The sequence below is a fragment of the Mytilus trossulus genome, chromosome 4 (assembly GCF_036588685.1).
Source record: "Mytilus trossulus isolate FHL-02 chromosome 4, PNRI_Mtr1.1.1.hap1, whole genome shotgun sequence".
NCBI classification, from domain to species: domain Eukaryota; kingdom Metazoa; phylum Mollusca; class Bivalvia; order Mytilida; family Mytilidae; genus Mytilus; species Mytilus trossulus.
In genome coordinates, this window is record NC_086376.1 from 6,361,190 (window position 1) to 6,378,955 (window position 17,766).

The window sequence follows — 17,766 nt, forward strand, 5'->3', positions numbered from 1 at the left end:
TCTTCAATTGATTATATATACCACTGACAAAAGCAACCATGCACTTTTTTCTACTGTTAATGTTCCTTAATTTATAATAAATTCAAAACCTCTATATCTTGGATAATGCAAAGGTTTCTGGTACATTTCATCAAAAATTGAATAAATGGGGTTCTTTGATATGACAAATCTAACTGTGTATGTAGATTCTTAATTTTTGGTCAAGTTTTCAAATTGGTCTACATTAAGGTCCAAAGGGTCCAAAATCATAATGTGGCATAAACCTATGTTGTGTCAACTATTTAATCACAATCCACATTTAAAGCTGTATCAAACTTAAAAGTTGTGTCCATACTTGTCCCATCTGTTCAGGGGTCTACGTCTGCGGTCGTATAATGCTGCGCCCTGCGAAGCAACTGGTTTAACATATAATATGTAGTAATATCATTTAATATATAGTTTATGTACTCTGAACATCCATGATAGAAGAGGCTAGCGCTGGTAATGAAGAATATGAATCACTCATCATCTGGCCAAAAAAAACACCTGTACAAAATGTACTTGTATCATTTTGATATTTTATTACAATGTATAAATAAATGTAACTCTAATTAATGAATCAGACTTTTAAAAGATTATTCATTGTTATAAGACTGTCATAACAAAGCTTGGTTAACAAGTCAATCCAACAGCAGATTGATGATAATTGTTCAGAAACAAGCAAATGCATGATTCTATCAAAAAGCAGATATACATGTATACAATAACATGTATCACGTCTACATGTACATATTATAGCTATTGCAAATTCTTTAAAATATCTCTAAAAATATTTGCAAAGGATTCCATACTATATTCGTTAAGTTTTCTATGTAGTTTCTTCTTTACATCCTTATTTGCTTTGCTTAATTGCTTGAAATAATTACAAATAGTTCCAAAGTCCATGGAAGATTCAGCATTGTGACATTTCCATTCATACATCTCCCCTTCAGGATAATTCACTGAAAAGTTTTGTGCAATATTAATAAGCCAATTTATAAAAATGTCTAAAAATCTAAAGTCAAGAGAAGATGTCTGCACTAGCAAATCGACAGGAACATTTTCAAATGTGATATTTGTATTATGTTGCAAATACTGAATTATAAAAGTGCATATCATTTGGCTAACATCATCTTCAGTTAGACCCGATTGCAAATACATCGAAACAATGACAGATATTCCATTTCTTAATTCAGTCATTCTTTGAAGTAATATTTTAACATATGAATCTGCTTTTGTCTCGTCAATTCTTGGCACTATGCTCAATAATCCATCCAATAACAATTTCGCTTGAGAATTCACATTATGCAGGTCATTCTGCTCGTCAGGTTCAATACCAATAGTACTGGACTTCATCATATCCTGTCCAATTGTCAAAGTGGTTAAGTTTGATGATAAAATGGAACATTCAGCATCAATTTTGAAACTGAAACTGTCTAACTTCCTATTATATGATAAAAAGAGATTCTCTGTAAGGCCCTCTGGAAAGAATGGATTCTGAATAAGAGTCAAAAACATTATCTGCGATGCTTTTCCAAGTTCATCAAAACTCATTTGACAACATGATGCTGGTGATAGATGTACTGTCATGACTTTTATCTGCCTATCTAAGTCCTCAACAAATGATCTGTCTTTTAACTTTAAATGAACTTCTTCAGCATATCTAGCCCAGTTAAACGCATTCTGTAAACTTTTTGCATCCCATTTCTTGACTTGTTCAGAATTGGCTTTGTTTAAAGTTGTAACATAGGTGAATATCTGTTTCAGGACTGTCTCCACTGACATCACTGCTGGTTGCAATAGTTCCCGCGTTTTTTACTTGGAATTTCCCGCGAAATATTTCGGAACCATGTTATTTGAAAGAAAGTGTTCATCACGAATGTTCTTAGATAGTGCAAATTCATCATCTTCTCTCTTTATTATTTTATTTGGTATACAATTCACATATTAATAATTTTGATAATCATACGATTCAATGTGCGAACACTTACATAAACATCTCCAAAACTTTAAGTTTTAGAAATCAGCACTTTACATGCAATTAAAAACAACTAAAGAGTTCCGAACTGATTTGTTTACATTGGAGAATGGATGACCAAGTAGTTTTATATTTAATGCCACATAAGATTCAAAAGAAGCGATATGATGACATGAAAAAAGCTGCAAAATGCAGAAAATTTACTATAGTTGATGACTTCAGGTGAAGAACCGTTGACAACATTATATAAGATCAATAAACAACCAGTATAAAAAAAAATATCACCAAAAAAATGTTGATTTGGAATCTAGTGGTCATAGGTTTTAGAGAAAATATCCAAACCAGTTTCTTTAACATATGTTTAAAATGAACTGTAGGGTTAAGCAATTACTCGACTAAAACCCCTTTTTGTGCAAATGTAAATGAATATGAAATGATAAATTTGCTTAGATATTAGGTGCATGATGAATATTGGTAAAGGGTTCCGTGGAACTGTGGTTCTTGCTTAGAATTGCTGCTGGCTCCGAAAATTGAATCCATTAATCAGTCTATTACAGGATTTTCTTTAGACTAGAGTGTTTTTTCTTGATCTAGAATATAAGTTCAGCCCAATTTTCATGACAATCATGATTGGAATGTTTACAAAATTCTCATGTAAAAAATATTAATCACAGACCGTCTGTTAATTGCTAAAAGATAAGTCTGTATCTGTTAATTGCAAAAAGATAAGTCTGTATGTCAATTGAAAAATTAAAAAAATATACTTTCAAAATTTTGCTTCAGATATTAATTACAAAAAAAAGCTTCTGCCAGAGTTTCATAAAATTCGTTGAAGTGTTTACAAAGTAATTGAAGTGTCACCAACTTCAACCACAGACTGTATCTACTTGTTTACTGCAAACAAAATCATTTTATCAGTAAAATAAAGGAACATCAAAAATATGAATTTGTCATTATAGCTCTGGATACTTTTTAGAAAATAAAAAATGTGTCGTAAAATTTCGTGAAGGTTTGAAAAAAATATTGATCTAAAAAAAATTTAACCACATTTTTAACCTAAATGTTGATGCTGCCGACAAAGTAAAGGTCTGCTATTTCTTCCTTTTGCGACATGAATGTCACAGGCTCGGCTAAAAGTCAAGCCACACATCAAATCACAGCTGATTATGAATTGCTTTGAACAAAAGGAAAGTAAGAAGAATTCCCAATAGATTCAGACTTTGACTGACAGAAAGATAAAAATATCTTATACGGTCTCACTTGATCAAAAGTAAATTTTGTTACTTTAATAAGCAATTTTTATAAGCAATTACAGCTACTAATTGAAGAAAGATTTACAAATTGATGTGCCTTAAACTAGATCTTTTTAATATATTGAGATTGAAATGATTTTTTTTAACAAAATTCACGTGTATGCCATAGTGTTTTGACATAAACCTAGCTATCAGCCTGACTATATATTATATATAAACTAATTGATGCAAACAAGATGTTACTTTAATTTTGAATATATCTATATCTGTATATTGTTGAACTCTTCAGTCATGACAGGCACAGTACTAAAATTAAATCTACTAGATAGAGGCTTTTTATTGTTACACATCTTTTTAAAAAGTAGAAAAATTTGATGAAACTTGAAATAATAAGCCATTCTCTCTTTTTGTACCATATGCTTAAAACTGTATTCTGAGTTAGTTTTAGAACATATCAGTATACAATTTACACAGGAACAATTTACTATATCCACTTCTTCATGGTTTTAGAAGGTTTTGAAACGTAATATAGCTTCTTGTTGATGACTTATTCAAACTTTGAGTCACAGGAATGCACAACAACAAAATAGACTGGATAATTAAAAGTTGATAATAACTCATATATCTAAAAAAAGTGGTAGATGATGGTTATACTTTTTTTTTTAAATATTAAACAATTGTCCTGTATTGTTGAAGGTCTACCAAGTCTTTCTTGTTCCATGATCTTTTTCTAGTTCCATTTTACGATTTACTTGCCAGACAACCAAAATCATGTTTACTCTTTGCAGGTAACTGAACAGTTAGAGCAAGTTTTTTTTATATCAGTCCAGACAAAAGTAAATGTGTCCATATAACTCGAAACCCAAACCGAAAATGTGTAACATACAATGTTCACTCCATTGTCAAATATATATATTAATATTTGATTTGTGAAAAATGTTTATTATAACGCATACTTCTGTAAATTCAGAAAATTTTGCATGCATTTCATGCATTTATTATTGTGTTTTGGCCTTTTAGACTAAAATGCAATATAATTTTGTTGCTTCATTGTATATCATGTACATGTTGTATAATGAAAAAAATTCAGTTAAATAATATTCATATAAAAAATTTATAAATGCAAGTTTTAATTATTGCAATTACAACCCTGTCTTATTTTTCGCATTAATAAAAACATCGCAATAATTTCTGAGTTTGCAGTATATGACAATTGAATGGACTTACTTTAGAATAGTCCTGAACATGCATGAAATATTACCACTTGATGTTTTAAGCAACCATCAATCAATCAATCATGTATTGTTTATTTTAATTTCAGCCCTGAAGTAACACATATAGTAACTGAATTTGAGACAAGAGAACAAGCAATGAGACACATTGGTTTAAACACTGCAGAGGAAAATAATGAAGAATCACTGGAATTTTTGAAGATTTCTTGGTTTACAGAATCTATAAAGGCTAGAAAACCAGTTGAAATTCAGGACGGTCATCGTCTTTTAGGAAATACACAAGAAGAAGTATGTACTTGTATCATGTTTAATTTGGTAATGATATGAACATGACGAATAACATGTCTCAAGTTAGATATATACATGTAAATCTATTTACATGTATATATTAGCAGAAACTTTTAAGCAAATTTTCAATTGGATAAATGATTTCTTATTTGTCTACCAAATTTGTGTTATTTTGAACTCACCAAAGTCATGATCACTAAGAAAATAAATGACTTGTCTGAAGTTGTGAAAATATATGATTTCACACTCAGTAACCAGCGATCATCCTGTTTCACTTTAATTTGATTCCTTCTAAAACAACAAGGCTATTTGATATGATGAAATTGTTTACATGTTGATCCATGTTCCTAGAGGGGGCAGGACCTTTTTTATGACGTTGGGACCAGGTGTTTTTAAGCTAGGATTTCGGAATTGACCTTTAAAGGATCCGAGAATTCTTTTTTTCAAATTTCAGGACGTCAGGATTTAAATTTCTTAAAATTCAAGACCTTTTGGATTTCATATTTTTAATTCCAGGATTTAGGGATCAGCACCCCTCCTAACAACACCCCTCCTCTTCCTAGCTAGGAGTCTGTAATCACTTATAGTAAAGATAATAATAATAAAATTCTTTATATAACAAATATAACACATTCAATAATTACATGTTAATCTTCCATGAGGCCTTCAAAAACTATTGATACAAATAAAAATATAAATACATACAAAATAAAATACATAATACAGTTAAATATAGCAGCTTAAAAATAAAAGTACATATGCATTCAATAGAAGAAGAAAAATACATTTGTTTCATGCATCTTTATTCTCTTTAGTTATAAAATAGTTTGAACAGTTGGTCTTAAATGTATCTAAATTATCTTATTAATAAAAGATAAAACAGGAAGTGTTATTTCTAAAGATATTTATTATTTGTAAACTATAAGGTATTAAATAGCTTTTACTGAATTGCAGGTACATGCAGAAGAAAGTGATGGGGCATCAGAACCTAGATTTCCTGAGTGGGCATGTCAGAGATCAACACCATTGAAACATCAAAATGATTTTCTAGCTGTAAGAAAACTAAATTTTCATATGAATTAAATCTGTTTTAAATTTCTAACAAGTTATTTTTGACCTTAATATAGGAAGATGTGGCATGAGTGCTAATGAGACATCTCTCCATCAAAGTAACAATTAATAAAAGCAAACCATTATAGGCCAATATGTATTCATATGATTGCGTTGACCCCTTCAAATTTGATATGTGTAATGTAATCCTTCCTTCATTGACTTCAATTCAGTTTATTATTTAAGAAATAATTCATGCTAGCCATAATTTTTGGGAAATTTTCAAATGTCATGTTATATTTTGAATTTTATTTGGAGCAATATCTTGGTAGAAGTGGGACACGTACATTTAGAATCACCAACATTGTACCTTCTATAATCTGTTGTCATTACTCAATATGTCAAACTTTGTCCCCCATAGAGAGGGGGAATTAATTTTTTCCTTGTTTTTATTGTAGACACAATTAGAGATTCTTCAAAAATATGCAGAAATGAAGGATGAAAACCATGATTATTCTAGAGCACTGGCTTTTCGTAGAGCCTCCTGTGTAGTTAAAAGTTTTCCTGTTACTGTGACCAATGTTAATCAACTAAACGGGATAAACCATGTTGGTCCACATAGTAAGAGGGTTATTGGGGTAAGTAGAACTATCTTTGAGCATCAAAAAGTAAAAAGAAAACTTTAAATGTGCAAGGTCAATGACTCATTGATTTTCATTGTTTTCTTTGAAAAAAAATATTCAAACTAAATTTTGCATAATATAGTGGATAAATTTGAATGCTTTTCTTTTAGATAATTTTTCTCATGTTATAAAAGACAATCATAATAATCTAGATAAAATAAAAAAGAACTGAGATAATATTAACAATATTATTTAGCAATGTTACAACTGTAATTGCCGAGGATTTATTAAATATCAGAAATATTTATTGAGTGAATTAAAAGAATATGTTCTTGAAATGTAAATAATCCTATTGGATTTTAATTGCCAAGATGTGCTGAATTCAAGATTTATATTTGGTTTTATTTGGAAATCTTGAATTTATTCATTAGGAATTACTGGATGGGTATTGTGATGAGATCAATCGTATAGTAAATGAAGAATGGTTTGAAAAAATGAAGGTAAGTTTATATTATTTAAAGGTACATATTCTTACTGATATTTCATTATCATGATTATGCATACAAAAAAATCCTATTGTGCTGGCTTTTGTAGCCAATTTGTTCTTCTTAAAATTTACTTCTCTACCAAAATACCTCTAAGTTTAATTAAAGATTTTGGCTAAAATGCAGAAATGATACTTAGCATACTATGGGGCAACGAAAACATTATTATAATAAGTTAAACAATAATGCCATATCTTTCAGAAAATTATTAAATACTTTATAGATTACTAAAAATAGAATATTAACTAGAACACTACTGAAAACCAGGAACAACTAAAGGGAGATTACTATGAATTTTGATGAAAAAAAACCTATTTTTCCAATGGAAATAAAAAATCCTGCCAGAAAAAAATTCTAAACTGACTTTAATTTATTTTTTTATTCTTAAGATAAGTTTTTGCATATTAAGAAAAGTTATATGAGGAATAAGTTCACTAGCTTTAAAGAATATACTTTAAGACTAGACATGGACAGGTCACCATACAATAAACACTCTCCCTTACTCACTACAAAATCTAATCATCAGAAGGCTGGCAAAAGTGGGAGTACATTGGTATGAATGACTACTACATAATACAATATTTCCATGTTTAGCAAATTCCAAGCTCATATATAAAAACATTCTGCTGATTATTTTTTGATAGCCTTAATCTTTAAATGATAATACTCTTAAATTAGAAGTTTCATCTTCCTCAATTTGTCCAGCATATTTTTGATTGCACTAAACATTTCTTTATTCCTGTATTTAAGATCAATGTAAACTGTATTTATGATTAAATGAGAAGAATGGATAAACATAATACTGACAGTAACCCAATTATAAAAATCAAAAATAAATCTAGAAGTCAACATAAGGTTTTCAACAAAAGAAAAGTGTCTGTACAATATGCTAAGATCCAACACATGTCTGCATTTCTCATGTTAAGGGCATACAATAAAGTTTTGATCTCTTATTTACATTTTGATAAAAATTTCCATATAAACTATTTTTGACCTGATTAAATCAAATATGTAATAAAAAATATATCTTCATTTTATACTCTTTGAGTAAGATGAGGTCGAAATTTTGCTAAAAATTTGGATTTGTGGCAGTATTTTCTTTTTCGAAAGAAAGACCTCACTTTTTAGCTCACCTGGCCCAAATGGTCAAGTGAGCTTTTCTCACCACTTGGCTTCCTTTGTCTGTCGTCATCGTTGTTAACTTTTACATTTTGAACTTTTGTCCCTAATGAGGTGCTGACCAAGTGTTGTTACTTTGTACCCGATCCATCATCCAAGATGGCTGCCAGCGGGGGACTTAGTATAACATAGGACCCTATGGGAAATGCATACAAATGACTTCTTTTAGAGAACCACTAAATGGAATGAAATAAAACATAGCATGAATGTTCCTTACGAGTTGTTGACCAAGTGTTGTTACTTTGTATCCCATCCATCGTCCAAGATTGTTCCAGCGGGGGACTTAGTTTAACATAAGACCCGAAGAAGAGAAATACATACAAATATCATCTTTTAGGAAACCACAGAATGGAATGCAATATTAAACCAAACTTTATCTTTTTTTTATATAATTTAAAAAAAAGTCGCTAGTTTGTCAATTTAAAAAAATTGCACTATTGATGTTTTCATGAAAATTGACACACATAATCTTCTGGAATAAACAAACCAAATGTTATTTTAAAAAAGAGGGGTCCATGAACTCATTTTCAAGTTAAATAAGTTTGAATTATAAAAATTAGTCGAAAAATGAATCTATTCCTGATAAATCATAGTTTGACGTCACTAAAATAACAGTTTACGTTTGCAACGTCATTACCTCCCCTGTAACTGTATCGTATGCCCTTAAAATATATCTATTACAATTATGCATGTATAGCATCTTTAATTTTGTCCCAGAAAATGACATTGCCATGCTCATCATTGGGGTATTCAATATACGACTGTTTCTGTATTAGTTCATATAAAACTAGAGGCAACTCTTTTGGTAGCAACCTCTCATAAAAAACAAGAAATAACACATTTTTTCCATTCCTCGTATGAATACTTTCCATTCTTGCCATGTTGAATTCAAACATACAGTAATAAGACTCAATAAAAGATCGGCTAATTATGCATACAGTTTTTCTGCTGTTTTGAATAGCACTGATGATATTTTGTGTTATCTCCCTTCCTGGTATGAAATCTCGCTGATGTATGCATACTTTCAAGTTTGCATTTCCTTCAAGATGTTTGATACATTCTTCTTCAATAAAATTTTGATCATTTTCAGAATAAGAAATAAAAGCATCGTAAACATATTCATTTAGATTTTCTTCAATGTTCCTGTAAGATGTATACTTCAATTTTGCTGTGTAAAATAGGTAACGCAGCTTCCATCGATGTCTATAAATGAACACTGCAAATAATATTGCCAAAAAAGCAATAACCGCTAAAGACACACTTATCATCAAAAAAATATTATTTGTACAGTCTAGTTGTAGATTAAGGATTACTTCTTCAAATGAGTTGGACTTGGACAAACTTCCATTTTCATACTCACATCTGTAGTGCATGAAATTGGTAAAATGTTTATGACTAAGCCTCATCCAGTTCAAAAATGGAAATGTAAAACAGCTGCATTGAAGAGGGTTATAACTGAGGTCAATTTTAACATTTCCATTGTTCTTAAAAACTTTGTCCAGCTTCTGCATTGATTGGTCACTCAAATATTTTATTTTATTGTTTTTGAGATTCAAAATCTTTAAATTCGCCTGAGATTTCATATCTAAATTGATATCTATCAGAAAATTAAATCTTAAATCAATACCTCTGAGGTACCTCTGTCCTATGAAGATTGTAGTATGAAGTCTGTAAATAGAGTTGTTTGACAGACTAATATACTCTAGTTTGCTGTCTTGTATCATGAGGCTATTATTTGACAGATACTTTCCTAGTCTGTTATCCTCTAAATTGAGGAATGTAACTTGTTTAATATTAAGTTTTGTCACTTCCAAACTATTAGCACTAAGATCCAGAATTCTAATGCTAGATGGCACTTGTACAGGTATGTCCTTTTGAGAAACATGTGTGTTTAGATTGTTTGTAAAATATAGTTCTTTAATAGGTGTTTTATTCAATATAACACTTATTTTATTTATAATGATTGACAGAGAGTCAGAGTTCATTAAATTCAAAAGATAACTCACTTTAAGTATTTCAATGGATGTCTTTGACAAACCGGAAATTAAGGCAAACAGCTCATTTTCTTCAATCCACGGATGGACTTGATCTGATGCATTTAGTTGTAATACTTTCAGATTCAGTAATTTAGAAAATACTTCATGTCCTGTACTGTATACTCTAAGATAGCAACGGTTAATATATAAGTCTGTTAAATTGGGTGTATAGGTGAATGTGTCATTTTCTAAAGTGAAAACAGTACAGCTACTAACATTGAGTAAATAAAGATTTTTGAGTGAAGAAAACCCTTTACCAAAAATTGGTTTGTGATCAAGGTAAGAATTAACATCTAGTTCTAATGTTTCTAGCATTGATAAATCTGAAATTGTTATGTCTGGAAAAATTGTGCCATAATCCCAACTTTGAAAATTGTTGTTTTGAATAGACAGCCTTCTAAGTGATTTTAAAGGTTTAAAACTTCCTGGTGGAAAGTTTAATATACTATAGTCAAGCTTATTATCATTCAGCTGAAGATTTTGCAGGTTTTGAAGTCCTACAAATGTTTGTAAATTTATTCTCTTCCATGAATTGAACGATAGATCCAGATCAGTAAGACAGGTCATATATTGAAAGGTTTTATTTGGAATTCCACCAGTTAACTTGTTATTGTTCAATTTAAGATGCTTCAGGTTTCCAAGGCCCTTAAATGATTGACCATTCATTGACTGTAGCTTGTTGAAAGAAAGATCAAGTACTGTTAAATTAGTCATGTGTTCAAAAGTACTGTTTGCTATGTTGGTTATTAGGTTATGTTGTAAATTGAGGTAAACTGTGTTGGATGGTAAATCTGGAATGTATTTCAGATTTTCATATGAACAATCAACAGTAAGTTCTCCTTTCTTGTAGAACTTTACACAGGGGAATTCCAATTGAAAGTTTCTATGTGTAGCATTGTTAATATCGAACAAATTGCTGCTAAACAGAATCAGTACCAACATGGTGAATATGACTGCATTCATAATGTTCAGCTTGACAGGTTTTCTAACTGTTGCATATCTGGAGAAAAAAAAACATTGAATCATAATCATATACTGTTAATTATTCTAATATGACGTGCTTCATTGCTTTGTGAATAAACCTATGTCTTTAATCCAATGAAATTTGTTTGCACATGTGTATATTGACTACTGCAGTCATTTGCTTGATAACAAATAAAAAAGGAAGATTCATGGAAAAGCCTACACAAAACCCCTACACTTATACACATTGAATTAAGAAAGAACCGTAATTGTCCCATTCAGAATCGAAATAATTGATGCAAGATAAACTTTATTGTATTTTTAACATGGGTAGACTTATATTCGTGTTATTTTAGCCCCCAATATTGCTCAGGCAAAAATATAACGAATATAATGCCTACCCATGTTAAAACTACAATAAAGTATATAGCTTAAAATTGAGATGGAAATGGGGAATGTGTCAAATTATTTCTTAAATAAATTAGTGTGTGCATTTATTATTGCAATCCATTGACCAAAGCAAAAATAAAATGTTCTTATATTGCTATCTGATAAGATCCAACAGTTTTATTGTAAGTTACTAATAGACATATTTTAGATTCATTGTATTAACATTTTATACTGTGGATCTAACATTTTTTGTTGGATATGAATTTACATGGGTTCATGGTTCAAATTTTATGTTTGCAATATGCAATATATCTATATATCCTATTGCTATTTTTGCAATAATAAAAAAATCTGAATTAAGAGAAGTTTGATTGACGTAAAAAAAAAAATGTGGTTTCTGAATAAAACATGGAGAAGCCGGTCAGTCGTTTTTGAAATTATTGAAATTATGGAGTGGTTTGAACAACCAATCAAATTGATGATATCTCAGTTGAGTGAGTATCTATATGATCACTTCATCACCTCATAGGTTAATCAAATTTTAGAGTTTATTTTTTTAGGCTGTATTTTTACCTCTTTCTTTATATCTATTGATATCTTACAATTATTTGTGTTTAGAGTTGCTGTTACATTGAGCTACACCTCCCTTTAAAGGTGTCTTTCAACTTACAGACCTTGACCTCATTACCATGGTTCATTGTCCTATATGACGTTTTTTTTTCAGGTTTCTCTTAATGGTAAGCAATATATCATATGTATGGAATGTTTGAAAGGTTTAAATGTCCGTCTGAATGATGTTAAGACTTTGTGGTTTTGTCTATTTCTTAGAAGCTACATGTATAAGCAAAAGGTCAGCTTGTTTTGGTGTAAGGTGTATATATCTGCCTGCATGGCAGGTTTCATCTCACTTAAATCATATTTTCATGACTCATATGTTAACTTATAGTTTTTAACTATATTTGTCAACAATTACTAGTCATATCAAAGGTTCCTGGATTTTCTTAACATCTCAAAAGAAAGTGTATGATATCACAAAAGAAAAGTGATAGTTGAATGACATCAAAAGTTCAAGTGTCACATATTCTTATGTCAAGTGTCACTGATTCCCAAATAGTATTAAGGTATATTGCCTGAATTACATGTCTCTTTCACGTGTTCATCTAACCTTGATTTTAAGTTTATTATTCATATGTTAATGTTCAGATTATGTTATTGGATATTCTAATATGACGTGCTTCTTTCGCTTTGTAAACAACACTGTGATAAAATTCTCGATATATCTATACTTAGCGCAGACTCCGTGGTGTACATAATAATGGCTGTTACAATATACTTCCCACGTAAATCCACATTTATTGAAACCTATTTGCAAACCCTTTTAAAAAATTGCAATTCAGAAAAGACAAAATCACTTTTATTCTTATTCGGATGCATAATAAAAAGAAGTCATGCATAAGAGCTCGGAGAAACCAACAAAATAAAATAAAATAAAATTCCGCGAAAGTCTATTAATGTTTTTGGCGCATTTAAGTCATTTCAAAACATGACGTCATACAAATGAAAACTCTAGAGTTGAACGTTTTCTGTTACGTTAACTATTGACATGTCGTTTACTATTGTATTAAAATTGATTATCAAGGTAGGTTATGTTTGATTTTCTATTCTATTGCATTATTCGCATATGTACTGATTTCAGCAAGTCAACATGGCGGCTCATTGGTTACGAAATGTCAACTTTGGATTTGACGGTAGCTCACGGGAAAAACATATAAATCAACATGACAATTGTTGGTTTTGAGAATGAAACATATTTTTTTTCAGCGGTTGTTCACGAAATGATCCGTGCAAGCTACGGATCTATTAAAATGATGAGCTTTATCTAACAGGGAGTAAAAAAGAACAGCCATATAAACAGATTTACCCACCCTCGCTTCAGTTTTTTTAATGATCGTATTTGTCCTATTAGAATCGAAATAATTCATGGAAGCCATAGATTATTGGAAATTTACACATGGCCTGGGCCGTGATATTCGTTGATTTTATCCCTCGCTAACGCTCAGGATAAAATTCGAATATCACGGCCCAGGCCATGTGTAAGTTTCCAATAATCTATGGCTTCCATGAATTATTTCTTAACTATACACAATAGGCCAACTATAATTGATGTATGGTATGGTTGTAGAGTTTATTGTCTGTCTGGTAGCATTCATCTGTCCTTGACCTTATTTACATGGATCAGTGTTAATGTTAAGTATATGTTATTACTTGTATTAAAAACTTCATATTGTACAGGCAAGACATTTAAGTGTGCACACTCTTGCAATTATTGAACACTAAGCCTCTTTTAATCTTGATAGCATCAAAGTATGCACAATATTAAACAGTATTTTAAACATCAGACAGGCAGATAATTATGCAAACAATTTGAGAAATCTAAATTTTGAAAAATAATGTGTACAATTGTGGTGTAAAAAAAATCTGATACCTATTGCAATTACTGGTATATTGAATAGGGGGTCTGCAAGTATATCAAATCTACAAATATGCAAAAAATAAATTATTTGAATGCATACCTGTTTGTCATATCATGCAGGATTACAGCAATACTTCATATACAAAGTTCAATCATCAATACAAATGAAAGGACTTTATTTTGTATCTTATAAGTGGAAAATATCCTGTTTTAAAGGAAATGATTGAACTATATAAGGATAGAATACATATAAAATTGGATGTGTCTTGTCATTATGTTTTCTAAAAGTTAAGAATTTATGAGTAAGACTTTAAACTTATTGAGATGGAATGTTTTGACCCAATTTTCATTGATATCAGTCATTTGATGTTTTTAAAATGATTTCAAAGACGTTAATAATATAGCAATCATGCTGGGTTTTTTTAATATTGTTATGGATAAACTGTTATGGTTAATATTTTATATTATCTGTTTGCTTTTGTAAACAGAAGAGAGAACATGTACGGTTACTGTTTGATGCTGTCCATGGGCTGCCACCCCAAAGAAAATAAATGGTACTCATAAGACAACCATGTGGAAAGTAATTCATATGACCAATAATTATACCTCTTATCTAATGTATAGGAATATACTGGTTAACCACATTCCTTAGCACATTTCTGTCACAGTTTTTCTGGGCCGTTATACTAACAAAAGTCCAGGCGTCTTGATACATTTTTATGCCCCGACTACGATTGTAGAGGGGCATTTTGTTTTCTGGACTGTGTGTTTCTAATTCTAATGTCAAATAAGAGTTTTTACCCCAATTTCATGGTCCACTAAACATAGAAAATGAAAGTGTGAATGTGGCATCCATGAACTGGGGAAACAGTCTTGTTTGTCTCAATCTTCATCTGATTATGCCTTACCCAGCTAGTTTCTTGGATGTTATCTTTAAAATTTATCCCACATCTCCTTTAAATCATACACGTGTACACATTCAATGGTATCTGCCATTGAAACAATTTAACAGTTTTTTAATAATACATTGTAATAGTGAAAAAACGAATAGGTGTACACTGAATTATCCATTCGTTTTAAGTTGCTACTACAAGTGGCAATCTACAAATATTAAACTTGTCAAAGTCATATAATTTAAATTTATAAAAAAAAAGTGATGAATTGAAACCGTTATTATCTTTTAATAATTTTCTTATATATATATGAACTGAATAATTGTTTTTGCAAAGTTACAACTGAAACACTTTAGATTGCACAAATATTATTTCCTTGTCCAACTTCCATTATTTGAAGTGTAACTTGAATACACATGAACTCATTGACATCACTATTGTGTAAATAAATTTCAATAGGAGGAAATCAAAACAGAAACATGAGTAATGTCATATTTGTCTTTTTAATCAAACAAAATCAAAATATTTACATTATTTTAGTATATGTAACAATGATTATGATTTAGATGATCCCTATGGGAAATTTGAAACAATAACATATTTTTGAATGAAACAGAATTTAATATCAAATACAACTCTTGTGGTAAAAATATATCACAACATAGGCTTATAATAGACTTTGATGATATATTAAGATCTACTATACTGAAACACTAGAGTATAATAGAACTTGAGCATATTGAGAATAGTAGAATGTGTGAATTAATTGTTGTATAATGAAGTTCAATGCCAGAATTAGTTTTCTTGCCTTTTTGCGGAGCATTTCTGTTTCCTTTGGGCAAAGTTGACCATTCCTGATTACCATATCGAGTTTCAAGATTTTTATTTTGTATTTTTGGCTCTCCAAAACTTCATTCACTATTCAGTTGGTACATTATTGGACAAACTTTGCTATTTATTTTAGCTGATCAGATCTTTATCATTTCCACCTGCCCATGTTGAGAGCAGGCATCATTTCAAATGACATGATAACTTCTATCCTAAATATTTTTTTATATATAATTAGTTCAAACAAATTACAATAAACAACAACAGATAGTATTATAATATTAGTATTACTTTTTATTTCACTGCACTCACTTCAACCTTACAGCATTTCACTGAACTGAGTACTTCAGTTTTCTACCCAAAGCCCTTTTAGTGCCTTACTTCCTAGATTTAAAAATAACTGAGGTAATCTTTTTAACTGTTTTAAAACAGTAAACACAATCTGTTGTTATGACCGACGGTCTTCAAATTTATTTATTGAAAGATATATGATGTTTCATCCAGACAGCAACAAAATGACACAAACTATTTAAGAATATTTTAAAATATTTTTCCCCCCCAAAAAAGTACTGTCAGTACTATTTTCTAAAGGACAAAAACTGGAAGGGGAGAAAGTAAGACAATTGATAAGTTTCCTGACTTGTAACAATCAATACTCAATAGGGTTCAATTTCTTTTAAGATCTAACCTCCTGAATAGTGGGATCACAAAAAAAGGTTCTTTTGAGCCTGAATAGTGGGATCACAAAAAAGGTTATTCAAAGATTGAATCAAAAAAATAGATACCTGTGCAAAAATGCAGAAGGCTTAACATGACTGCAATACATGTACATAAATTATAATAAAGAAGATGTGGTATGATTGCCAATGAGACAACTGTCATGAACTTTTGAACAGAATGAATTTATATTTGATCAGGAGCTCAACATTGTGTGAGCAGTTATTGAATCTTTTAGACTGCTCCTTTATGTTTCCATATACATGTACTTCGAATTTTAAGGGGGATATGCTTACTTAAGCAATGTATGCATCTTATTGTAGATAAGAACTATGTAAATATAAGGAATTTCATTGATTTAAACAAAAGATGAATATCAATTTTATATTTTGGTAATCCAAATCAATGTTAGTACTAATCAAACAAATATTTTTAGATCCTACTACTGTGTTGATTTAAACGAAATTTGTTTACATGCACACGTGTAAAAATTGCGGGTTTTATCCAACGCAATCATAGGTTTGAACATAGTTTTCAATTTAGACTTGTTTATATAGATTCTTACATTGATACGATAAGTTAATCGGATTTATCCAATCGAGATAGTTAAATTATCAATTTTAAAGTCCGAGCCTCGTGATGGATGAATCCGATAAACCATGACTAACTATGTAAGAATCTGTTTCTCTAATGTTTAATAAATGCATTTTCTTTTTTGGTCAAGCAAAAATCTCCTTCGTAGCTGCTATCAATATCTATGTAATAACTAGTCTATAGCTACACATTCAATATTCAAAATCTACGTAGCACTACATAGCTGCTACGATATAGAAAGTAGCCCTGTTATAGCATATTTTGATCCATCCAGTTAGCTAAAAAGGTCATGACCCTTAAAATCATCCAATGATCGTTTAAGATCACCACCAACCACACGTTGAATAAATTTTTTATACAATGGGTTTCGGAAAGGGATAAATTTTGATAGAATTAGAGAAATATAGATTCTACCACTGCATCTAATGTAATACAATATTTATCCACTCGAGACAGTTAAATTTTCAACTTTAAAACGTGAGGCTTGCCTGAGCGTTTTGAATATTTAGTATTTAACTGCCGAGAGTGGATAAATATCGTATTACACAAGATGTGGTGGAATCTGTTTCTCTAATGATTTTCTAACATTATGCAGGCAAACTTATTCCTTCTTTTCGAATGATCTGCAAAAAGATGTGTTCTTTCTATGTGACGTCATCAGGCATGGTCGCTTTTTTTTCATGCCGTCGCAATATGAATTTTAGAG

The 17,766-nt window shown here is 30.4% G+C and overlaps 3 protein-coding genes across 4 annotated transcripts in view; 1 reads left to right on the forward strand and 2 right to left on the reverse strand.

Annotated features, from left to right (window-relative positions):
• Positions 1 to 651: 651 nt before the first annotated feature.
• LOC134714564 (uncharacterized) lies at positions 652 to 1,803 on the reverse strand. Its single transcript, XM_063575914.1, has one exon. The coding sequence runs from the start codon at positions 1,801 to 1,803 to the stop codon at positions 778 to 780; it is 1,026 nt and encodes a 341-aa protein (XP_063431984.1). The 3' UTR covers positions 652 to 777.
• A 46-nt stretch (positions 1,804 to 1,849) lies between these two features.
• Positions 1,850 to 17,766, forward strand: part of LOC134714562 (DNA-directed DNA/RNA polymerase mu-like) — a 44,122-nt gene continuing 28,205 nt past the window's right edge. The window contains exons 1-5 of one of the 2 annotated variants that reach the window (XM_063575913.1): positions 1,850 to 1,949; positions 4,571 to 4,769; positions 5,724 to 5,822; positions 6,278 to 6,457; positions 6,874 to 6,942. In XM_063575913.1, coding sequence (XP_063431983.1) covers positions 4,620 to 4,769; positions 5,724 to 5,822; positions 6,278 to 6,457; positions 6,874 to 6,942 — 498 coding nt within the window. In that variant the 5' untranslated portion in view covers positions 1,850 to 1,949; positions 4,571 to 4,619. Of the gene's footprint in view, positions 1,950 to 2,026; positions 2,219 to 4,570; positions 4,770 to 5,723; positions 5,823 to 6,277; positions 6,458 to 6,873; positions 6,943 to 17,766 lie in introns of those variants that run through there. The other variant, XM_063575912.1, reaches the window with a different exon arrangement.
• LOC134714560 (toll-like receptor 4) lies at positions 7,699 to 14,207 on the reverse strand. Its single transcript, XM_063575910.1, has 2 exons — positions 14,129 to 14,207; positions 7,699 to 11,202 (listed from the first exon to the last, which is right to left on the reverse strand). Exons 1-2 carry the CDS (start codon positions 14,137 to 14,139, stop codon positions 8,850 to 8,852), a joined length of 2,364 nt encoding a protein of 787 aa, XP_063431980.1. The 5' UTR covers positions 14,140 to 14,207; the 3' UTR covers positions 7,699 to 8,849.

What these genes read in the sequence shown, in the direction of transcription:
- LOC134714564 (XM_063575914.1), bottom strand. Translation starts at nt 1,803, where the DNA reads ATGTCAGTGGAGACAGTCCTGAAACAGATATTCACCTATGTTACAACT.